The 26,801-nt window shown below is 39.9% G+C and overlaps 1 protein-coding gene across 1 annotated transcript in view; it reads right to left on the minus strand.

Annotated features, from left to right (window-relative positions):
* The window catches only part of LOC149779074 (uncharacterized), a 77,991-nt gene that overhangs the window by 2,004 nt on the left and 49,186 nt on the right, over nt 1–26,801 (minus strand). The window contains exon 6 of the mRNA XM_089939627.1: nt 15,869–16,051. Within this exon, the coding sequence (XP_089795753.1) occupies nt 15,869–16,051 (183 nt within the window). The remainder of the gene's footprint in view (nt 1–15,868; nt 16,052–26,801) is intronic.

The raw sequence follows: 26,801 nt of genomic DNA on the forward strand, positions 1-26,801 counted from the left end.
ATGTAGATAGGGTTATCATATATCGGAACCTTGGCTAGCGAAGATGATTAGTCCATATGAACACGATCTACAACTCGCACCAAATAAGAGCAAGGGTTTGTACCCTGTGGGAAGCATTGTATAGCGTGCAAATATGTGCTGAAATCGAGCTATTTCTACGTGATGAAGGGAAAGATTACAGAATCAAAGGGCATGTAAATTGTCAATCGTATGACTTACCCTGTTTCATCCGAACGGTGAAGGAAAACGGTCAGTGCAGGTCAGATAGAAATTTATGTATACCAAATACTGTAAAACCTTTCTAAACTTAGAGCGGGAAAAAGATCATACTGTTGCAATACAACCAACCAGTGTTTGTGTCATTATTCAGTGTTAATTACTAGCGAAATCTTATACCGTTTCTACTAGCATATATCATGTGTCCAACTGCAAGCTGCACAGAACCAGATATGCCGTAGCTTGACGCAATCCAGATCCGGGTCTGTGCAATGTGGTAGGAGTAATCAGAAGAACAAACAACTTAAACCCTGATCTGCAGGCGCATTATGTAACGGCAGATCAGGATCTTTGTTGCTTGCTGCTTACCTAGTCGATAGTGATATGTAATGCACCTTTATGTTTTGACGTTAGATTGTGTACGTAACGTCACCGTCCTGTTGTTTACATTCATAATCCAATGAATTATGGTTTCCGTATTATACACCCTTATAAGTCGAGTCCAAATATAAACTGCACAGACTTAAACTGCAGTCACAGAAAGCGCCGGCAGATCTCGATCAAAACAGTTTAATAAGAATAACCAGTCGAAGAAAAACAACATAAACTATGATCTTCCGGCGTATGATGCAACGACAGATCAGGGACTATCTTATTCGGAGTTTTACTCTACGTATAAGTGAGTATGTACTGTGCATCCGTTAGAACTCCCTCGGGCCTCTCTTGCATACACACGTGTTAAAAAAAAGAGACAAAAAGGGGCACATCCCTATGGTTCATGGGTCTCTATAAATGTATAGGATTAGAACATGTTTTGGAAAGCTCTTGTACATTCTCAAAGGATGCAAGATAAACTGATGTTTGCATTGAAGATAACACCGCTGCGGTGGCCTAGTGGTAAGAGCGTCCGCCTAGGATGCGGGAGGTCGTGGGTTCGATCCCCGGCCGAGTCATACCACAGACTTACAAAAATGGTACTAACAGCTGCCTAGCTTGGCGCTTAGCATTAAGAGGTTAGTGTTAGGACTGGTTGGCCTGGTGTGAGGATAATGTGACTGGGTGAGACATCATGTTACATGTCTGCGGCATGATGCCCCAGTGCTAGACATCACTATAAACTGTCACGCTAGCGATATGACTGAAAAATTGTTAACTGGATGAACAGGATAGAAACAGAATAAATCAAAGTCCTAAATTAGCTCTTTCAAATATAAATAAGAGGCAACTATTATTAACCCAAGAAAAAGAAAGTTTAAAAAATGTACCCAATTTAGAATCCTTGGCCATTCTCTGTAAACTGAAACTGGACGTTACCAAACACATGTTGTCCCTAAGGTGCTAGATATTAACCTTTAAATTGGCCGTTACCAAACACCTATTGTCCCAAGTCATGCTAGGTATTAACTTTAAACTGGCGGTCACCAAATACATGTTGTTCAAAGAGATGCTAGATATTAAACCTTAAAATGACCCTTACCAATCACATGTTGTCCAAGATATGCCTGATATTAAACCTTAAACTGGCCATTACCAAACAATTGTTGTCCCAAGGATGCTAGCTATTAATCTTTAAACTGGCCGTCACCAAACACCAGTTGTCCCAAAAGATGCTTGATATTAAACCTTTAACTGGTCATTACCAAACACATGCTGTCCCTAGGTACGCTATATATTAACCATTAAACTGGCCATTACCAAATACGTTGTCCCAAGAGATGCCATCTTCGATAGCAAAGGTTCCGATAACCCTATCTACACCTTGGCTGATCGAAGATATATATTGGTACTTTATCCTAGCGACATCTATTGGATTTCATGTGTTGCCTCCCATAGTATATAATGCCAACTAACCAATAGCGTGCTGCATTGTATATCCGCCGAAAACGGTGGTTGCAATTGACCTGAAAAGGATGCTTTTTAAGTTTAACATCGAAAGTATCACTATGTTCCAGAGGGAAGCCATTACAGGTGTATTTAAGTGAAAAGTATTTGTGCAAACACGGACCGACACTTGAAAAGTGCTTGCTTATCAGTCCATTTAAGTAGCGTGCTTCCCTTGTCTCGATCACGTAGGAACAGTGTTCAAATTTGAACAACTTAATTTTGCCACAGAAGCACAGCAATATCTGCTCGATATGCCAAGATGTAGATAGGGTTATCGGAACCATGGCCAGCGAAGATGAAGAGATGCTAGATGTTAAACATTAAACCGGCCATTACCAAATACGTGTTGTACCAAAAGATGCCTGATATTAAACCTTAAACTGTCCATTACAAAACACATGTTGTCCCTAGGGACGCTAGATATTAACCCTTATAAAGTGTTAACAAGGATGAGGATGGATAAAAACAATTTTTGTCTAACTTTGCTTTTACTAAGTATGAATGTGTGTGTGTGTGTGTGTGTGTGTGCGTGCATGTGTGTGTGTGTGTGTGTGTGTGTGAGAGAGAGAGAGAGAGAGAGAGAGATTTTAACGTAGCTTTAACAATGTTCAGTCTTGTCGCTACGATGTCTGCAGCGGGACAGTTTATAGTGATGTCGAGCACTGGGAGGTCATGCTGCAATGTAGAATCATGTCCCACCCAGTCACATTATCCTGTCACCAGGCCGACCTGTCCTAACACTAACCTCTCAATGCTGAGCGCCTAGCGATGCAGCTGTTATTACTATTTGTATAAGTCCTTGGTATGACTCAGCCGGAGTTCGAACAGGCGACCTCCCGCATCTGAGGCGGACGCTCTAACCACTTAGGCCAATGAAAATGGAAACATAATCTTATTTCATAATTTAGAGCATGTTGGATACAACATTCATAATGATATAGATAAGTAATTTTGCCATATATTAAGTATGTTTGATTGTGACATGACACCTATAATTATTAATCATGTATTAGAAATTTCTGTAAAGAGGCAAAGTTTAATGTCCATTTTAGACACTACAGGATAAGCGAGGGCGATACTGCAAAATGTTGGAATCATAAAAGTTTTTTTTATGTTGTGTTGTAAACTTCGAATAGTACGGTATTTTAATGAGTTGTTTGAGATTGACTGTTCCACTTTTAAGCCACATAACTGAAATACGTTTAGATTAGCTTCAGTGTATGCTTACGAATCTGAAACAAAAGGGATCGACCACTTAGAAATCCTTGCCTGTTTTAGGTGGAACTTTCAAGAGTCGTACCATAAATCAGAAGATAACAAAAATAATACCTAGATACACTTCGACCGTCCGATCATGAAGCGCCAGTATCCTGTGTTTTAATGAGATATGAGATATGAACTAATTTCGCCCAGGATTGGGGAAATTCCCCATATACACCCGTAATGTATCCAAAAAGGGAGAACAGTAGAAATTCCCCTGATACATATGTAATATACTTAATGGAGGAGGATTGTGGAAAATCCCCTGATACACAATGTAATGTATCTAAGGAAGGGAGATTGTGGGAATTCCCCCGATACACAATTTAATGTACTTAAGGGTGGAAGATTGTGGAAATTCCCCTGATACACAATGCAATGTATCTAAGGAAGGAGGATTGTGGGAATTCCCCCTGATACACAATGTATTGTGGAAATTCCCCTGATACAAAATGCAATGTATCTAAGGAGGGGGGATTGTGGGAATTCCCCCTGATACACACGTAATGCATTCAAGTGAAAAGAATTGTGGACATTCCCCAGATACACCCGTAATGCATCAAAACGGAAAAGGATTGGTCAAATTTTTCATAATTATAGAATCATGCTAAACATTCCCAATCAGAACATTGATGATTGAATTTGTATCTGGAAGTGTTGGAACGACAAGCTAGCCAATCTTAAAGTTAACGTGATTGTGGCCATTTAGGTTAATGGACAGTCCTTGCAGAATTGTCAGCTTGCCGAGTGCTGAAAATCAAGTTTTACTTAATATTGACCAATCAAATGCTTTTAGTCTGGACTTAAACTAAAGTCTAGAATCCAGTAATCTGATTGGCTTACTATTAGATCTGACGAATTAACCAATTAAATGGCTTAAGTCTGGACTTTAACTGAAATTTAGAGTCCATTGATCTGAATTGATAAAACTCATGTCTGACCTAGAACTGACAAATTAAATGCCTTTAGTAACGACTTAATATTAAGATTTACGTTGGTTAAATACTGGGCTTGAGAAGAAATATCTTGTGCGTTATAACGACTGTACCCTGTCTACTCCCTGTTTATTTGAAACGAACGGGCTTGGGTTCAAGAGACTTTGCAAAGTGGCCCGCCTCATGGCAGTATCTGCACGTAACCTTCCTTGCTGGACACTGACAACAATGGATTTCATATGTTATGTGTTACCACAATACGTACATTGTTTCGCTGAATTTAATTGTCTCGCAGGAAATGTAGTCCTAAGTGAAATATTGAAGTTTCTGGATCTTTAATACAAATTAGTGTTTCTATGTGGTCTTGCATTACTCGCCTTTTGATCAGATGATTTGGATCAAGAATCCACGTGACGAGGATACTTTGTGCCAGCTTGGGCTGCAAGACTAGAACCCAATTAATTTACCACAGTAGACACTGTGTTGGCGAAAATGTCATAATCAGAGGTATCCTGTTAGTTGTATTAATTGGATAAGGGGACGAGAAATTAGATTAAACTCTTCAGGCATTTTTGCTTACAATGCTAAATCTTTAATGGTTTTGACATTCTCAGAGAAACAAAAATCCCAAATTCCTGGTTAACATCCATTATAAAAGACATGTTTTTATTGTAAAGACAAATTAACGTCATTGCACTATGATACTAGCAAGGCAGTTGGACTACTTACGGTTGATTCTATCAACGCCGTAAGACTACTTACGATTAAAATGTTGACCCTACCTGATATATTTAAGCGTGACTTCATTACTGCATTTTTCTTGAAATTTGGTGTATAAATCATCAAATAGAAAAGTTGAATCTAGTCTGGATAGTAGTTCAATCTTTCATATTTATCGACGTAGCATAAAACTTACAAAAGAGGCAGTTTCGTGTTTGACCCAAAACTCAAATGCAAAAGGGTGGAATTTTCTTTAACAACAATGGTGCATATAAAGGCTGATTTTTCTATCAATCCTAAACGAAAACGAAGCGAAAATGGCGTATTTGATCAAGTTTATAGATGCAAATTTTAGACACAGAAAACAGCAATTTTTGGAAATTTCTACACCTGAAGAAAGCGCGTTGAAAGATACGTTTACTTTAGTATAAACCTTAAATTACGTTTACACGCATTTGACTTTTAAAAAAAATAGTAGGGCCTGTGGTTAGCGTGTCAGACTCATGAACAAAATGGTGCGGGTTCGAATCCTACTTTCGGACCAGCCTGAGTCAGCTATCTTGGTACGTCATTGGGCAATGATACAAAAGTAACAGGTCAATAAAATTAGTGTTAATTAATCTTCGATCGACTTTATCCGTTGCATGCAAAAAATATCTCAATGTCATTTTCTGACCAATTCGGATATTTCTGAAATACAAAAATATACCTCCGAGGTATAGAGAATTTACTAATGGAACCGTAGCATGCTGCATTCGCCAACTTCTCATTAAGGCCCTTGTCGAAAGCAGTGATCGACATGCGTTTGAGGTATGATCCGTAGAATTTATCTCGAAGTTGCGAATGCTTAAATGTAAATTGTATATATTTTGAACTGCCCTCAAGCTCATAGTTGTTATTAGGTCACTATAACTTCAGCGACATCACAACAACTCACTGACGTTTTGTCACTAACAAGATCGTGAACAATAGTTTGAAGCTATTTGGAACATTTTAAAGAGAAAGTTGCAGGGAAAACATAAAAATTAATATTACAGGTATTTAATTGATGGCTGGAACATAGAGATTGTTATTTTAAATAACTACCGATCTGTTCTTCATAGCTAAGATGACTGTTCGTCTGATTCTTACGAATTTGGGAATCATCACAATGATTACCTCCAGTTCTCTTCACTGACAAATGCGTCTCACTTCAAGTATTAGCCAATCGAATTTCGTTCATCGATTTACAACGGAATTAAACGGTGATATTCAAATTTATATCTTATTCCACTAGACCAGCCATGCCGTGGGTTTGATAGCTGATATGCAATCGCTAGCCTTAAAAAATACCTGGTGGAAAAAAAAGGAAGTGAAGAGTGCCAGATTAAACCCCGTGGAGGCTCTTAGGCAGTTGAAATCTTAGCCCCCACCCTCGCAAATTATCACCTAATACGTTTTATCAATATTATTTTGATCCGTTGTCGCGGGTCCCTAGACCGGTGCCTGCTCTGCCTATTTGGTAATCCGGCACTTTAAGTTAAACAAACACAAGGCGCCACAAATTTTGGTGCGCCAGACAACCTTGTGAGCCTTCCGTAAATAAAATTTAATAAATAAAAAAAAGCATGCTAAATCGCACTTTCAAGGTAAACAATAATAACATTCACATCGGTCGGTAATAACGTTGCCAGACTGGTTTAGTTGTTTATTAGCCGGTCTTTCGCTCTATAATGATTTCGATGTTGTCAGTCCTTGTTTAGGGGGTGGAGTCAAATAATTCCGCACAAAGCAAAGAATCTGGAAGTGGGCCTGTTTGTTACCATTTATCCCTACACTGGTATCGGCAAATTGTTTATGCATATGCAGTCTGGGCAGGAAGAGTATATTTTATCTTCAAGATTAAATGAGACTGACAAAAGCAATGATAAAGTCCTCGATTCATCTTTGATCTGGAACTAAGTTTACAGATACGAATGATATGAGGAATTAAAAAGATAACAATGAGAGCAAAAGCTTTTCGATTCGACACCGGACTACAAAATATGTACCTGTATCAAAACGTATTGTTTGCGGGACATTAATGTCATCAGATGCAAGATGTATGATGAAAGTGGGCTGCAATTAATGCCCGTCTTAATTGTTGTGAATACAGTCTCAAATGTTGATGGAAATTGGGAGCTTTGCCAGCTTACGTACATTATGATCGCAGTTGAAGGTTAGGAGAAGATAGCAGTCATGTGATAAATGATGAAAATATTTCTCTTCGAAGTTCAAAATGGAAAACATATTCATATTCCAGCGGTGCAAATAAACAGATACGGCTATGTACGCTGTATGGGTACGACATTTATTGCCGGTACAATCGTACTGGAAAGACAGGGTCGCCGGTGTTGTCGGTACCGTACCGGTAAAGAGGTAACATCTACTTACTCCACTGTCAAACACGCATAGGAACTTGATTTTGTTGTTGTTATAGGGTTTAACGCCATTTTTCAGCACAAGATAGGCTATACATGGCGGCCAGTATTAATGGTGGAGGAAGAACCCGGGAAAATCCCGGAAAGAACCACCGACCCACGAGAAGCTACCGGCAAGCTTTCTCACATATCCACATTGGCCGAGCCCGAGACTCGAACCCACGCAGATAGAGGTGAGACGGCAGTGATCCGTGACGGAGAGCGCTTTAGACCACTCGGCCACTCGGGGCCCCTACATAGGAACTTGAGAAATAAGGATGTTTTACATGATGCATAGGTAGTGAAAATATGCTCCGATCCTTTTCCTTGCTTTGTCCCTTGTTTTTCTCTATGACTTTGAACTTGTCTAGATAACGTTCAGTATTATTGCTTTGGCGATACTTATAAAAGTCAGAATATACACTCATACTTTCATTTATGGGAAAATTCATCGAGGTAACTGGACCTCCTATATTGACCGCTCCGTTGGCCTAGTGGTTAGAGCGACGGCCTCAAAGGTCGCGGGTACGAACCCCGGTCGAGTCATTCCTTAAGACTTATAGAAATGGTACTAGCAGCTGTGTCACTTGGCGCTCAGCATTAAGAGCTTAGTGGTAGGACTGGTCAGACTAGTGTCAGGATAATGTGACTGGGTGGGACATCATGCTTTGTGTCTGCAGAATGATGACCCAGTGGTAGACATCACTATACACTGTCACACTGAAATCGTAGCGATATGACTGAAAATTTGTTAAAGGTACATTACAAATTTACAAACACAGGCAATCTAAACTGTCACACTTAAGACATCATAGCGATATGACTGAAAGGTGGTTAAAGCTACGTTAAAAATATGTAATAAAAAATCAAAGAGCAACACACACACACACACACACACACACACACACACACCATTCGCTTAAGTATAAGTTTCGGTTTCATGGGTATAAAACTTTAAAACAAAAAATAAAAAATCGATAGTTTGCAATCCAGACAAAGAAGTATCCTTATTAGGTCTGGCTTATTACACTAAAAGCCGTATCGATTGTCGGATTCATTATATCGAAAAACAATCGATTGATAATCGTTTCTAGTCAAGCTCAGAAAATACTCTCAAGGAGAGAAACCATTTTACAGTGTATGACTCTTGTTGACACAATGCACCACACCATTCTACTTTGTACTACATGGGTTGACACATAAATTATACCATTCTGTAGTGTAAAACACGGGTTAGCACGTGGATTACACCATTTAACAGTGTACTACACTGGGTAGTGCTTGAATTACACGATTTTCAGTGTACTACATGGGTTGACCCAATTACATCAGTCTATAGCGTACTACACTGATTGGCGCCATGCATTACATTATCCCAGTGTACGACATAACCCTTGCTCGTGACGCCAGCGAATAATCATGCTATATAGAGTATTTTTCCATTCAAACAAAATCTCGCGATAAGAATGACGAAGGCAGAGAGTGGACGTTTTTATTGCTATGTTGTAGAATCGAATGCCACCCAAGGTCACCTAGTATATTTCGGAATCCGTTATCATGCCAGTACAACTGCAAACATCAGCCATGATTTTGAATCATAAACTATAACAAATAATATTGGTTACATCAGTACTCGTCGCCTAGAAAAGTCATGAAGAATTAACAAAGGTAGAGTGGAAATATAAATAATTATTTCAGTTAACGTAAATATTTATGGTAAATGACTGTAAACTCCACGAATCTATGATTTTGTGTTTTCGTAAGACGTTAAATATATTAAAATTTGCTGGAGCGTTTCTCTGGGATGAAATAACAAATAATAATACACTTTGTCGCAGATACAAGGATATTCTCCACCACGTTGTCACCTTGTGTTACAAATACAAACAGACATTAGCTGATTCAGCGGTGCTAGGGAAGACGGCACATCATTTATGCTCGCCAGTGTGTTCTTGATTCCTGTTTTATGTACGCCTTAACTTCTGACCTCTGATAGAGTAGCTCCAATATTGAGCTTTGGGCGGAAACTACAGACATGTAACTCACTGACCACTGACTAATACTCGTAAGAATGTTTCAATGTCTCCATCAAATAGCGCTTTTCGTTATTGGCTTCGTCCTTTTATGGTCAAATTTTTGAGGTAGACCAAAGAGCGCACAGTTCCGACCGGTTCCGCATATATTCGCTTATACGGTGAGTCTAACTGCAAAAGGCATAGACCCATATAAACGCTCTTGAAAAGCAATATATTTAATAATGCCCACAGGAATTCAATAGCTTGACAAACTATCCAACTTACGTTATATCACAGCATTTGCGTGGATTTCTTTGATTGCTTATTGCATATTTTCTTGATCAGCGCTTGGTTTATGGTTTATGATGCACCAATGTCAACAGTTATTGTGGATTTCTCTACTGCACAAATAATCTCTGACATTTATCATTTCATAAACAGTCTCAAGCATGGATTGGCTAAAAAATGCGATTTTGCACGAAACAGTGTGATGATCTCGAGCGCAGGACATATAACGCATTAAAGAGTATTCTTTTTACCACTAAGATTTTTATCCCGATTCTGATTATAATACAGAGAAAACTTGAAAGTTCAAGTACCAGTCGGCATTCACCTTGTCAAAATTTTCGAAAGCTTCATTTCTGATACGATCTGTAGGTTCGACATTTATGGCACGAAATAACTTATACTTGGCAAATATATAAGAACAGTGTTTGTTATACGGGTTCTTCAAGATCGTGAACATATTGAATAGACCAGTAATCGGCATGACCCACTTTTGCTGTGAGTCTGGCCAGTATAACAAACCTTTCTTTTATAAATCCTTTAATATGGCAGTCACATCCAAACTGTTGTTGCAGACCGAATTATTGATTGGATTCTGTGTCTTCAGATTCTGAAATAACTTTTATATCACAAACACTACAATACGCATGTTTGCAATGATACAGGAGATAAATAATTATTGAACATTATAATACGAGGAAAATACCAAGCTTTAGTTCAAAGAAGCTGCCCTAATTTCGCTGCTGAACTTGATTTTGGACTTGACCTTGGATTTAGAATGGGCTTTGCAGCATGAATCCAGCCAGGATTAAATGTAATTGTGACATACAGCTAACCAATCAGGTTCCTGAATAAATAATTGAACGTATGAACGTACCGGTAATAATTTGGCATAACAAATTTGCGCTGAAGGAAGAAAGAGCATGATTTAAACTTCCAACAGTACCCAAGAGATGAATGCTTTTAAAATTCCAACGCTTGTCGCCATTGTCTCATCTGCAAAGACAAATGTAGATGTAGGAATCCCAAAAGTACGAAGAAGTGTTTGAACTGTTAATTATTCGAAACCTTAAAAAAATACTTGAAAATCCAATTTTATGCACAACATTCAATGTATTTCACAATTTTTTAAAAAGAAAACATTACAAGTTTCTAATCTGAAATGGTTTGCCGAATTTTTTCCCAATAATTACAAAATGTAATTTTAGTGTCCACTGGAGTTAGTTTGTGCTTAAAAGGAAGATAAATGAAGTTGATATTTACAAATTCTGTTTTTAATAAGCCCTTACAATTTACCGTTCTTAATGATTAGCGCACACGAACATGATTTCTGTGGTAATTATCTTGTCTTCAAAAAAGACAACCAGCGAAATATCAAACGTGAGAGGTCACTTCCATGCTCTCTGTGAGACATACAGCAAAGTAGATTCTCCGCCTCTAAGATCAGTGTTTACACGAACTCCAATACGCAAGACTAAAAATGGCAGTGATCGGTTTTAAAATAAACAGGATTTTACTAATTACATCCGAGGATTATTTCTCGATGGAAAACATCGGGGATGTTCTGATTGTATTATTTGTTCCTTGTGTAGACTGGTCCCATGTCGTTCTTTTACTACAGGCGTGCCAGTGACCCGGCCCGGTTTTATTGTTTGGATTTGATGTAAGATATCTGTTCTGAATATTATCAGGCATTACGGATTAAGAAATGCCATAATATCCAGCATTTTCCTGAAATTATTATTGTTTTATCTTTGAGGAAGACTGATTATTTCTTTTGAAATTTTGAAAATCATGAAGATATTTTTTAAAGACAAAAGAACTTCGGGGTATGCTAGGTGAAGACTACAGATTTTTGTTTGAAATAAAATAAGCATGATAATACAAAACCTAAAATTCTGGGGAACATGATTTAGAATTTTTGCGAAACTGGGCCAGTCATGAGCACCCTTGTATTTTGAGAGTGTTCAGGGCCTACGTTGTATCTTACCGTCCAATACGATTGGCTTATAACTATCAAACTCGTTGGCTTGTTGCAATATAGTGTGCAGTGGCTGGTACCGAATCCTTATGTTTGTAACTACGATACATAAAGGAGGGGATTTACAAATGTGAATTAAGTCAACAGTAAGATAGAAGTCTTTAATCTTCAACTGATTCGTATAACAAATGAAACGACACTCCTTATCTATATATATGAAAATAGTGCTTCCTTTAAATTTCAGACATCATACTTTTTTCAAAGGCAATTATAGCAAACCCATGAAATTGCAACAAAAATATCTACAAATAGTCCAGTGAAAACAAATGAAAAATATTCTTATTGCTTACACAAATTTGTAGGCCATTATTTGATTCATTCAATAAATGATTATAATGTACAACATCACAATAATATATTTATTGTATACATTTTTCATGCATTGGATTAGTCTTGTTCAATCAGACTCTTCGCATAGCCATACGGACCGCTCCGGTGGCCTAAGTAGTTAGAGCGTCCACGTCGGATGCGGGAGGTCGCCGGATTAGAATCCCGACCGAAGTCATATCAGAGACTTAAAAAAATGGTACTAACAGATGCCTCGTTTGGCGCTCAGCATAAAGAGACTATCGTTTGGACTAGTCGGCCTAGAGTCAGGATAAAGAGTCTGGGCGCTACATATCTGCGGCATGAGGCTCCAACGCCAGCCATCACTATAAACTGCCACACTGCAGACATCTTAGCGATATGACTGAACAAATTTAAAGCTAAAATAAAAATCCAAATCCACTCTCTCTCTCTCTTTCTCTCTCTCTCTCTCTCTCTCTCACACACACACACACACACACACACACACACACACACACGACAGTCTGGTTAAGAAACAAAAGTCCCTAAAAGGGACTAACGATGTTCAGGGTGGAAAAGAATTTCCAGGAATTCAAAATAAAATGATATCTTCCTTTAGTGTCGAGTGTTTACACCATCTTCAGCGATAAGAAGATTTTCAAAATAGCTTCTGTGATACACATACTGGATCCCAGCTTGGCACTATTTTCATTTAGAACAAAGCAATCATACTCATCATCCATTCAGGGGGAATAGTGACAACAAGGGTGATAAGGCAGTCGACGTGACAGCGATATTGGATGAAAGACTGACACTATTTTCATTTAGTATTTGGTGTAAGCCTCCTGCTATAACAATCACCCATTCAAGGGGAGTACTGACAATAACATTTTAAGTCAGTCGTCGTGGCAGCCATATTGAATGTACAGCTGGCTAGCATTATAATTTAGGACCAACCAAGTATCATAGGAAGTCTAATGGTGAAAACCCAATGCTGATATAGCCATCGCTTTGGAGAGGAGTAGAGATTACATATTTTTAAGATATGACTTTCCATTAAGCAGGAAGGGCAGTAGCAAGATTTTCAACATGGCAGTCATGGGGACAATACTGAACGTCTGATCAACGCCAATTTCATTTAGGACCAAATGGACACCATAATAAATCGTCTGGTAAAAGCATCACGTTAATATGACTTTCTTTTCAAGTAGAATCAGCCACCGTGCAGTTATATGAAATCAGATTGGCAGCTTGCTCTTTGCGGACCGACTAGACATCAGTAGAAGTCAGTTAATGAAAACCCCACGTTGATACAGCCATCTATTCAGGAAGAGTAATGATAACAAGATTTTAAAGATGGCTGCCGTGGTGGCTTTATTGGATTTAAGATCGGCGCTATTTTCCTTTCCGACCAACCAGACATCATAAGAAGTGAAAACCTGTTGCTGATACGACCATCCACTCAGGAGGAGTAGTGATAGTACGATTTTCAATATGGCCGCTGTAGTGAATGTGCGAGCAGCACCGTTTTAATTTAAGAACAACTTTATCACGGGATGCATGTATGTGTGTGTGTGTGTGTGTGTGTGTGTGTGTTTGTGTGTGTGTGTGCGTGCGTGTGAAATTTTAATGTAATCCTCCAGTTAGTTTAGGAGGATTAGCTATAACAAGCTTGTGCTAACGGTAGGACGACGGATGACGGACGGACGACGTACACTATACCATCTGTTAAGCTCTTCTGGCCTATGACCAGTAAAGCGAAAAAAAGAATGCAACGAGAATTTTTTTATAATATAAATCCAAACATGTTGCTTTCCAATAAAACTGGCAACATGGTTACATTCTTTGATGAAAAGAAATGTTGACTAACGTCATTGTGACGATAACATGATTTTTATATTTCACTCCATATGGAAATTTTAATTGGCTGATGAAACACACGTTATCTATTGGTAGCTGTGTTAACTTCTACCTTTTTAAGTTTCCGGATATTATTTTGGTATGAATTATTGACGAAAATTTGTCCAGAAATATTTTTAGATAGGGAGAGATGTCTTTGCATTTTAACTAGTACGAGGGTCTGCAGAAACTCCTTTGACTGAAAACACATAATTAATATTTTACCACATCCTCCTATGGAGAAGGTGTTACAGTGTCACGCGAGAGTCAGGTTGAACGAGACTAACGTAGGATACTCATTCTTAATATCCTCGGCTGCTGTGTAAAATATATTTCGGTTGATGGAAAAAATTGAACGACGCAAGCAATGTTCGGAATATTCAGATAATCTAAGACACTTTCACAAAGCAAAAATAAAATAAAATAAAATAAAAGTTTTGCTTGCATAAAAGACTGCATGACATAGACGAAGGGAAGAAAGAAAGAACACACAGTGGTGTGTCTGCTTTAAGAGAATATTGGTTTCTTTTGGTCAAATCTGCAAAATCAATTTGAGAATTGACAACAAAAGAATCCATGCATTCATTATTCAGGCATGTGCAAACCACGGCCTGCTACGTGGTTTCATCCATATATTTACATCATAGGGTTTGGCTTTAAAAATAGTTTATCCGGCCCGCGCCCTGTAGGACGTTGCACATGCCTAACGTAATTATTTATAACATCGTGTAACGTGAAATATCTTTTCTAGATTCCACACGCCAATCAATATTAATTTCATGTTTTTTGTTAAGTTGGCACTTTTCAATAGGTTGGATTAGCTGAAGTTCCCTTAACTCTGAATGTTGCTGGATATTTTATTGTTGTTTTGTGAATCTAAATAGTCAAATGTATACCGTATATACTTGCTAATAAAGCGTACAAGCAACAAAGATCCTGATCTGTAGTTGCATACTGCACCTGCAGATCAGGGTCGATGTTGTTTGTTCTACTGGTTACCCCTAATAAGCTGCACATGTCCAGATCTCTCGGTGCATTATGCCAGGCCAGATCTAGGTCTGTGCAGTTTGCAGTTGGACTGGTCTTATAAGCGTGTATATACGGTAGTCCGGCTAAAGGTTGGTTGTCGTTCTATCATTAGGATAGACAGGTTCAAACAATTCTGTGTATATCCCTTGGAATTTATAATCCATCATGTATGCATGCTGAGACTGCCAAACAAGCAGTAGCGTCATATAATTTATAATAACATTTGGCTGGACCGTTTCCAACCAAATTCATATGTTAGTATAGGAGTACATAAGAACTGCGTTACACGGTCAAATGATGAAGATGTCATACCTGTAGCTTTTCCTCCCGTAGGCGCTACGGGGGAGAGGAAACTGATTATTCGTGCCCAAAAATAATTGAGAAGCTTATAATTTCGCTCTAACGGTTTGCAATAATAGATACTGCCTAGATATAAAACGTACATTTCGACGCAGAACTTATAATTGGCGTCAGACAGGGCAATACAGCGGAAACACAATAGGAGGAAACAATTCGCAGCTTAAAAGCGACCTTCTGGCAAGACACTGATATTTAGATCCTTTAGCCCCTATTCCCACCGGTTTCCATGTTTTAATGTTTTGTTTATGGCGTTCCATCGTTATCTTGTGTTGTTCTTTGATTTAATTCATTTATATTTATTGTTCACACGAAAAATCTTACTTCTCGTGAACCTTTACACATGATGAGAATAACATAAACACACACACACACACACACACACACACGATACTCGTCCAGTGTATACCCACCCTAACAATGAATATTTCAACTGTCCATTCTATGAATTGAAAATACGTTCGGATAATGAAGGCATTTTCTTATGACCGCTCTTCATACTTGTTTCATCCTAGAAATTGCGGCGCCTACTAATTGCGTATACACATCCGACTCCAGGAATCGAGGATAGGAATCTTTTTCCATCAGTAACTGGATCCGTTTTTGAGCGGTACAAAATGTATCTGCAGTGGGATGCGCTAGATCAACTTCTGTTAACAACCTCGTTTTCGAGTCCAGATTGATCTGTAAATATGAATTAAAGACAACTTGTTGACACTAAATTTCCATTATTTTTAAACATAACGCTAAATTTTGCACTCTGGGGGCAATACATAATAATTTTTTATACGTATAACTAAGAGCTCTGTTTCCGTTCAGTAAATTGTTTATTTTTCCAAGTTTCCCTCCCCTAGCCCCTGTCATTGCACCATAGTTTTAAATTTCCAAATTTCCTCAGATGCAGTCGCGATTGTTACGGTAAATTTTTCTACTAACACAAAAAGTGTGTGTGTGTGTGTGTGTGTGTGAAGGATGTGTAGTCATGATTGAATCTATACGAGTGTAAGTAATAAATGCCAGTAAACCACCGTCTCCAAAAAGCAAATTAAGATTCGTGATTGGCATATATACGAAATGGCGACAATGATGTAAGAACGGAGTTTTTTCTCATTGGCGTTGAACCTTCTAGAGTAAGAAAGAAAGTACTACGGGTTTTGATATTTTTTTTATTGTTGTTGTTGTTGTTGCTATGGGTTTGGCGCCAATTTCCGAACATGATAGGATATACATGACGGCCAGTATATTTGGTGGAAGAAGAAATCAGAAAGTACCACTGACCTTTTTTGTGGGGGGGAGGGTGCTCTCCCTGTTTGATCTTTACAGACCAGTTACGGAGGCCCTCCTGCCCTATTTGTAAGTATTGTGCTATACTGTATGAGTTTGTTATTCCGTAGTTTGTTAAAATTAAATTATATATATATATATATATATATATATATATATATATATATATATATATATATATATATATATATATATATATATATATATATATATATATATATATATATATTTGTAGTAAAAGGTATTCTTCAGGCATCCTCTCGTTTTCTACTCTTTGCCCTCTTTTTTTCTCTTCTCCTAATTCTGTCTCTTTCTATTTTTTCTTATTTCCCTTTGTCGACAACTCAGGTGATTTTGTCCCTGTTGTTGTTGTTGATGTCTTGGGTATTTGTTTTCCTTTATTTTGTTCGCCTTGTGGAGTTCTTTCTTGTACTTCCTTTTGCTTAGGATGAAGTGTAACTTCTCTGTTCTCTGTTGCTGTTTGTTCTGCTGTTGTTTTTGTTTTAAATGTTGCTGGTGGGGTCCCTGTTGTTGTTTGTGTCTGATTATCTCCTGCTTGGGTTGATGTTGTTGATTCTATTTGTGATGGTGTTCGTATTTTCTGGTTCTGGTTCGTTTTCCCTTGTTGAGAGATTTATTTTGTTTGTTTCTGTATAGATTCTTTTTGCTCGTGCTTTTGTTGTTCTTGCTGTTGTTGTTGTTGTTGTTGGATTTTGTTTCTTCTCCTGTCTAGCTTGTGTTTGCTTATCTTTCTGCTGTTGCTTTGTAGTTTACGTATCTTCGTCTGGTTGTTTCGTTCCGGGTATTTGTTATTGTTGTTGTTGTTGTTGTTTCGCTCTTGGTATTCTCTGTGTTCTCTGTTCACTATCTTCCATTGTTGTCTAGAGGTTTTGGGTACATATGTGCAGTGTATGTCCGGTCTGTTGACATCTATTGCATTTTCTGGGGTAAATGCACCTCTTAAAGCACGATTTGGCCAAAAACCCATGTAGAAAGAATGCCTTTTTATAAAACTTCTGTTAGTTTACTCTTTTATATCTCCAAATTTTGTGTCCCATTGTAAATAGACGTCATGGGGATTGTAGCTAGTCTTGATTAAATGACACTGAGTTTTAATTTTGCCTCGAACTTTTCGATCGTTGCTTCCAGAGGTATTTCCAATGGTATATCAGAAAGGTGCAATTCTCCCGTTTGTTTATTATCTTGCACAAGATAGGTGTTGGTTGTCTGACTGTTACTGTTTCCTCTGCAATATTTAACTCTCCAAAAGGTAGTACAGATTAAGTTCCTTTAGGGCGTACGATGTGTCCTTGATATCATTTCCGGTTTATTGAACATATTTGTTGCAAACATTCCGGGTTTATAACTTTTATTGCCTTCATCACTGATGTTATTCCCGGTACTCTTTCTTTGGGTATGCCTCTCATGTTAAGCTCCTGTGTTCCTATTTTGTAAGTACATCCCAGGGAGCTCCCTTCGTTAGTTTATATTCGTCTTGTCTGAAAGTACTTTTCTAATTCTCTGACGTCTTTGTTTGCTTTGTTGGCTGTTATTTTTTCTCGTGCGTCTCGCGTGGTTTGTGAACAGTTTTCCATGTTGAATTCTTCTGTGATTTGTCTTCTTAATATTATAGTAATTTTGCTTTTCTATATGATTCTTAGCTCATCTTTTGAAGTATCTTTGAAAGTGACTTGCATGGTTTCTCTTTCAGAATCCGATGGACTTTCTCGCGGTTTGCTTTGTACGTGCCATTGCCAATAATAAAGTAATACTTTACTTTTCAAGATGGAGTATCATAATCTACCGACCTACGGGAAGCTTTACCACATACCCACATTGATCGAGCCAGAGACTGGAACTGACGCGGACAAGGGTGAGACGTCAGTGATCAATGTATTTACGTTGTGTAAAAACAAGTAAATTGCAAACTAAAAAGCCCAAGTTGAAAACGTAAGAGAAAGTCTTTTTCTTTTTTTTAAAATTGATTTTATTCCTTAAAAAGTTATAATTAGGTTAGCTGTATATATATGTATACAAACTTAACTACCAAATCTCATTTGTTACGTCAAGTGGTTTCGCATATTTTCCAAACAATGTTATTTTACCAAAAAGAAATCTATGTCCAAAATGTTTTAAATCTGGTTATCTAGACTGTAATACAAAAGTAGTGAAGGGGGACACTTTACGGACAATGGGAATTAGCATTAAAAACACCCTTGGGACACTTTACGGACAATGGAAATTTAACATGGAGAAAAATCGTGGGACACTTTACGGACAAGGGGAATTAACATGGGAATAAATCGTGGGACACTTTACGGACAAGGGAATTTAACATGGGAATAAATTGTGGGATACTATACGGACAAGGGAAATTTAACATGGGATTTTTTTTTTTTAAAAAAAAGTTTTTTTAAAATTTAAATTTAAATTTAAATTTAAAAAGGGGTAGGCAATTCAAAAGACTATCTCTTTTCGAGAAATATGGCTGGCCCTGAAAAGGGCCTTTGGGTTTTATGTTAATGTATTCATTAACATAAATGGCACCGCATTGGTCTTCTTCTTGTCCTTAGGCTGCGTCTTACTGTTGGTCCGTACATCAGCACTCTTTTCAGGCATCCTTGTCTTTCGACGTAGATCCTACGTATCCACAGGCTGGTGTTTGTCCTGTGGACAACGGTCCACTTCGATCGGACATACATGAGCAAGTCTGTCCGAAACATCATGGAAGACACAAGGGTGGATGACTCAACTGTAGTCCACATCTTGAAGCGACGAGAACAGGTGAATCAATGCATTGAACGGCGCTTATTTATAGGCGGAGGAAGGATTGAAACGGATTGAGTTCATTTACCAATCCGAACACGCGTTACAGAATTCAGTCAGCTCGCATCCAATCCGAAGAGAGCAGTCTGTGACGTCACGTAGTCAATATAGATTCGCTAGCGCTTGTGTGCAGTCAGTCTATGCGACAGTGATTCAACATGACGGAAACTCAGAAAACGGTCCATTGGGGTGCACCAGCAGGGGAGACTGCCCAAGGGAACTCGGACTTACTTTCAGAAGAGGTGAATTGGGATTTTGTGGATTTTCTCTCCTCGCAAGAATTTGTTCCGGAACCTTCGTTACTTTCTTCATTACCGCAAGTGGAGAATTTTAGACAGAGACAGAAAGAAGAATTGGAGAAATTTATACAACGACAAAAGGAAGCGGAACAGGCTTTTCTCCTACAGCAACAGCAACAAGAAGAAGAAGAGGTAAGAAAAAAACAACAGCAAGAAGAAGTAGCAGCAAAGAAACAAGAGGGTGAAAATCAAACGGTCACGGTACTGTTGGACATTTTAGCGGAGTTAAGAAGTCTGAAACAAATGTATCAGACTTCTTTATCACGACCGAAGAGAATACGACCTTCCCGAGCCAAACATGTCAACCCTGTGACTAAGCCTACCGTACCACCCTTAGTGATTTCAACCCAATCATCATCATCATCAACATTACGCAGTCCAGAAGTAGGCCTTGGCCGTGGCAAAGGCTTAAGGCAGTTAAAATTGATTGCTTAAACTCACCCCTACACCATGAAGAAAAAAGGCCCTTTTCAGGGCCACCCACATTTCTCGAAAAGAAATACAATTTCAATTTGCCAATAACTCAAAAAAACTCACCCATGTTACCCTTATAGTACGTGTCTGTGTATGAGTGCGTGAGTGTAGCTTCTTATTTTAAAATCACAACTCAAAGACACTTACCTTATATCATTCATTTATTCTTTTCTCCATTTTTTTACAATCCAATTCACAATTTATAACACAACACTTTAATAATAAGTTCATTAATTTCTTCTTTTCTCCTTGTTTAGTCTCTCTGTTTTTTGAATTTCTTCACCGTCACACTCTTTTCCTCTTCTTCCTCCTCGCTTTCTTCCCTTCTTCTTTTTTTCTCCTGTTTCTTTTTCTTCACCTGTCTTCTTTCTTCCTCAGAAGAATCCCTCTCTTCCTCTGAAGAATCCCTCTCTTCTTCTGAAGAATTCCTCTTTTCTTCTGACTCCTCTTGTTTCTTTTTTGGGCAATCTGGAGACCAATGTCCTTTTTCTTGACAATAATAACAGGTATCTTCACTTTTGTCTCTTTTAGTCCCTGTTTTTTTTCTTTTTTGACGGTCTGGACACTCTGAAGACCAATGCCCTTTCTTCTGACAGATATAGCAAGTATCTTGACTTTTATCTCTAAAGGAAGGAGAGTAGTCCGTAGGCTGGTCTGAAGAGAATTTTCTAATGACCCCTCGCAAAGCTCTGACGAAACGTTCCATCTGGTCAGTCTCTTCCATCGTTGTGCTCGGCTTGAGAGTGAAATGAATAGTGAAAGGACAAGACACACACCCTTTTATATACGCTGGTCTGCCAGGACTATAAAGTAGTTTATGGTGTTTGAACTTGAGTCATTTGACTTTTTGCTTTCAAGATGAAACGATCCCATTCATTCGAGAAGAAAGAAGAAGAAAGTAAGAGGCAGAAACGTGATCTATCGCCTCGTACCAGGGCTGAAATCTTGGCACAAATTCATGCCAGTGATTTTGAAGAGGACATGAGTGAACCAGAATCCAAACCCTCTAAACCAAGTTCACCACCCTTTGTCAACCCTGAAAAGTACTATTCCATTCGAGAGACGGAAAAGCGCTCCTCTAGAAAATTTAGAACCACGGCTTACAAATACACGGTGAAGTTTAAAGATTTCAAGTCCGAAGTACCGTTAGAGAAAGCAGAAGTGTTCATCACTGAGGTGTGGGATTCTTTGCTCACTGCACTCAAGCGACAATGTCAACCCAAAGAAGACGATCGTTTGAGACTTTCCATACAACACGACGGTTTGAAATCCCCTGTTTGGATCGAGTTTAGCACCCCTGCAGAATTAACTGCTTCCAAAGTCATGGACAAGATTCAACACGTACAACAATCTAATGATCAGTTTGACATCACCGATGGTAAAGCCACACTGGACATGACCCACGTCTCTCCTCCTCAAGGGACTGGACGCAAAAAGATGTTATTGGTGGACGACCTTCGCAACACCAAAAAGAGTCTCGTCCGAATTGACAACCCTCATGACCAGATGTGCTTAGCCCGTGCCATCGTGGTGGGACGAACCTATGCCAACAAGAACGACACGGTAGAATGGAAAAGAACCTGGGACACTATTCAACGTTCCCATCGAGCCAAACAAGGAAACGAAGCAGAACTCCTGTTGCAACAAGCTGGCCTGTCCAAAGACACACCCTGTGGCATTCCTGAGATGCAAAAATTGCAAGATGCCCTAGCTCCACGCTACACCTTGAAAGTGCACCCTCAAGAAGTGCGCGGACCTCTGTTGTTTCGAGGCCAAGACTTTAAGGACGGAAAATACATTCATCTTTATCATCACGATGAACATTTCGATACCATTACCAGTATCACCGGATTCCTGAAATACGGTTATTACTGTGAGAAATGTGACCATGGTTATAATAATCGAGAGCAACACAAGCATTGTGGATCGAAATGCACAGGATGTTTGGCCTCTTCACCCTGTCTGAGCGAAGAACCAGTGCCTTGTTCCACTTGTCTGCGCACGTTTGTCAGCCCTACCTGTTACCAACAACATCTGAAAACGCAAGGTTCACAGAAGAAATGCGCTTGTCAACTGCTGAGATTGTGCTCTACGTGTGAACAAGTCATACGTACCAATAATACCAAGGCACACGTATGTCGAGGAAAGAAAAAATGTCACATTTGTCACCACATCGTGGACTTGGAACACCAATGTTACGTGCAAAAATACCAACCCTCACCAGAGAAAGAGGACGGTCACAAGAAGAAAGGCAATTTCATCTTTTTCGATTTCGAATGCATGCAAGAAACTGGCATTCACATTCCTAATTTCTGCGTGGCTCATCGAGCGTGCGAGAAGTGCATTCAAGAACCTATCTTCAGTCATTGCCCTCACTGCAGCAAGATACCCGGAGGACGTGAAAAAATCTTTCGGGGACCGAACACGTTAGCCGATTTTGCCCAATGGGTCTTAGACCCCGTCGACAAGACGTGGAGCCAAGAGGACATCGAACGTTACGGAGATTGTCATCGTCATGCCACGGTGATGGCTCACAATTTCTCCGGATACGATGGACAGTTTCTTTTGAGGTACTATACGGAACAAGGCACCGAGCGTCCTAAAGTGACTTTGAACGGAGCCAAAATCATTTTCATGCAAGTGGGACAAGTGCAGTTTAAAGATTCGATGAGCTATTTGGCCATGCCTTTGAGTCGAATGCCTAAAACGTTTGGAATGACAGAAATGGCTAAAGGGTACTTTCCACACTTTTTCAATACGGAAGCCAATCAACACGCCGTTCTACCCCATTTACCTGAGGCTCACTATTACGACCCCGACAACATGCGTACCGAACAACGAGAAGCTTTCTACGCTTGGTACCAGATTCACGCCTCGGACCCCTTCGACTTTCAGGAAGAAATGCTAAAGTATTGTCGTTCCGACGTGGACATTTTACGGCGTTGCTGTGGAAAATTTCGAGAACTGTTCATGGAACACGGAGGGGTCGATCCTTTGAAAGAAGCTTGCACCATTGCCAAAGCGTGTTCCTTAGTGTATCGACAACGATTCATGCCTGAAAAGACCGTGGCTGTCATCAGTCCTCAAACGACCCACTTTGTCAAACGTCAATACTCGGTCAAAGCCCTACGTTGGTTACATTACTTGTGCGACAAGGAAGACAAGTGGATTCAGCATGCCCGCAACGGAGGGGGCGAAAAGACCATCGGAACGTATTCGGTCGATGGCTGGGACTTAGAAAACCCCAAGATTGTGTACGAGTTTAACGGTTGCTTATTTCACGGATGTCCCGTCTGTTACCCTGACCGTGGCACTAAAAATCAGTTTTTGCAACGAACCATGGAAGACTTGTACCAGGACACTTGTCAGCGGCGCCTAAAGTTGGAACAGCAAGGATACCAAGTGGTGGAAATGTGGGAACACGAGTACGATCACCGTATGAAAACCGATCCCGAGTTTAAACGCCTCGTGGAAAGTTACCAGTTCGTGGACCCGCTGAACCCGAGGGATAGTTTGTACGGAGGAAGGACCAATGCCACCTGTTTGCTGTACCAAGCCGACGAAGAGAAAGGAGAAGAAATCAAATACTTGGACGTGTGTTCGCTGTATCCCTACGTGTGCAAATATTGTCGTTTTCCCGTAGGGCACCCACAATTGCTGACGGAACACATCGACCTGAAAAACATTCGACAATACGAAGGCTTGATCAAGTGCAAAGTTTTGCCTCCCACGAACCTCTACCATCCCGTCTTACCTCACCATTGTCAAGGCAAATTGATGTTTCCCTTGTGCCGTACTTGTGCCGAAACGTGCAACCAAGACCAAGCTTGTCAGCACAGCCAGGAAGAACGTGCCTTGACGGGAACCTGGGTCAGCGTAGAATTGTTCAAAGCTCTGGACATGGGATACCAACTGTTAGAAGTGTACGAAATTTGCCACTTTCCCAAGACACAACAATACCGCAAAGGTGACCCTACTCAGAAAGGCATTTTCGCCGACTACGTGGATGCCTTTTTGAAACTGAAGCAAGAAGCCAGCGGCTATCCTTCCTGGTGTCACACTCCCGAAGACCAAATAAAATTCAAAGAGAAATACCGGGAACAAGAAGGCATCACTTTAGACCACATCGAGAAAAACGAAGGCAGGCGATCGTTTGCCAAAGTGATGTTAAATTGCTTGTGGGGTAAAATGGCACAACGACCGTGTTTACCCAAGACGGAATATTTGACAGAACCTTCCCGCTACTTCCAGATGATTCACGACAAAACCAAATACATGAAACACGTGGACGTCGTTCGAGAGAATTTAATCTTGGTCAATTACGAAGAAGATCTGGACTTTGTACAAGACGACCCTTTTGGAAATGTCATCATTGCGGCTTACGTGACAGCTCATGCTCGCTTAAAATTGTACGAAGCTTTAGAACTGTTAGAAGAACGCGTCCTGTACTTTGACACGGACAGTTGCATTTACATCCATCACCCGATTCAACATCATCCTAACATCGAAGGAGACCGTTTAGGAGCCTGGACAGACGAGCATCCCGACGACAAGATTCTAAGTTTTGTCAGTGGCGGTCCCAAAAATTACGGCTACGAATACCGTGACAAACAAGGAGAAGTGCACACGACGTGCAAAGTGAAAGGACTGACTCTGAATTATCGTACCAGTCGAGTGGTCAACTTTGGGGTATTGAAAGAAGCCTTGCAATCGGGAGAGGATGGAAACTTTAAAGTGACCACCTACCAGCCGAACAAGATTGTACGTTTACCCACTCACCACATCGTCAGTCGGCCCCTGGAAAAAGTCTATCAAATCGTGTACCAGAAGCGAGTTCGACTTCCCAATCATTTCACCTTACCGTATGGACACGTTGGTATAAAACATTGGTTGTAAGAGGATAGTTACGAGAAAGATGACTTCGCCACAGCAAGAATCGAGTGAGAAACCCGATGAGAACTCCAAGTTCAAACCCTACCATTTTCCAGTCTTCTTACCTGACTATTGTGATTGTGCCCGTCGATTGGACACGTTTCAGAAATGGCCTACGGATAGGGAAGGATTACCTTCTTCGCATGTTTTAGCTAGAACAGGATTTGTCTACTTGGGACCTGAGTCAGGATTGGGATACGAGGTACAGTGTTTCGCTTGCGGACTGAAGTTACGAATGGATCTATGTATCTATAAAGATTCAGCTATTCTGGAACATACTCGATGGTCTCCGCACTGCCCTTACCTTTCTATGGCCTTTCCACCCATTACACTACGGTACAATGTTGACGGTACCTTAGAGACGGTACCTTCCGAAACAAGACATAAAAAACGTAAAAAAGGAAAGATGTACAAGCTGGAGACTGCATTGCGACCAGTATAAAAAGGGGGCTATGGTCAAGATCGATAGTTCATTGTGACTACCAAGACCGAGCGAACAAGATGAATACTTTGAAAAAGACATCGTTTCAGTTTGGGGATTGTAAAAAAGTTGTATCTTCCTCTAGTGTGACTAATACTGGATGGATAAGACCCATGCATTGCGACGGAAAATGTCCGGAAGGAAACTGCGATTGTCCATGTGGTTACCATTGTAATTGCGTAACGGAGTTTGCAGACGAGTGCGATTGTGAGCCTTGCGATGGGACCGATGCTGTACCTTGTGACCTGAGCGATGCCGTAAAGCATCATGGGAACTTTAGTACCCCTACCCCTGTCATGGAAAGTGATGCTGTGCGTGTCAAACCTGTGGGATGCGAAAGCGATGCTGCTCGTCCTCTTGGACATTTTACTGGGTTTCGTTTTAAAGGGGAATGTCCACCTTCACGTTTACCTCCCTACGGATGTCATCCAGCCCTGAGCAAACTCCTGCCCATGTCACTCAACCCTCATCGAAACGAACCTGTGAAAAACGAATATTCGTTTCCTGTGCGTTCGTCGGAATACTGCGACTTTGAAAATCGTCTTCAATCGTTCAAAGGAAAATGGCCAAAGTATCTGGGAGGACCGACCCCCGAAGAATTAGCCAGAGCCGGATTTTTCTACTTGGGCGAAGGAGATAAAGTCAAGTGCTTCAGTTGCGGTGTGTCACTTCACCACTGGGAACCGCAAGATTCGGCCTACGTAGAACATGCTCGATGGTCACCGAATTGTCATTACTTACCTTTAGTGGGACCGAGACATTGAAGTAACTTCTTACCATAATCATCTGTTCATGGATACTTTACAAGAGAACATTCGTGCTTTGCCTGTGGAGTTGAGAGAACGCATTTACCGAGAGCTGGTCAAAATACAAGTGAAACGTAAAGAACAATTGCATCCGATACGTCACCGGTGTTTGAACCACTGGTACCTGAAGGCTATACAAGGACTGATTCAATTGAAAGTGTTCCATTGGACAGACATTGATCAACGACCTCCTGGTTATAAAAAGGAATGGTTTGGTATTGACGATTCTATTTACTACATTGTAAACGTATTGCATCGAATTCCAGAGGAAGAGTTAACGAATTACCAACATCTTTCACACAATGTCAACTTGGTGAAAGAGGAAACTTCTG

The sequence above is a fragment of the Sinohyriopsis cumingii genome, chromosome 17, assembly GCF_028554795.1.
Source record: "Sinohyriopsis cumingii isolate HCF-2022 chromosome 17, ASM2855479v2, whole genome shotgun sequence".
Classification (NCBI taxonomy): domain Eukaryota; kingdom Metazoa; phylum Mollusca; class Bivalvia; order Unionida; family Unionidae; genus Sinohyriopsis; species Sinohyriopsis cumingii.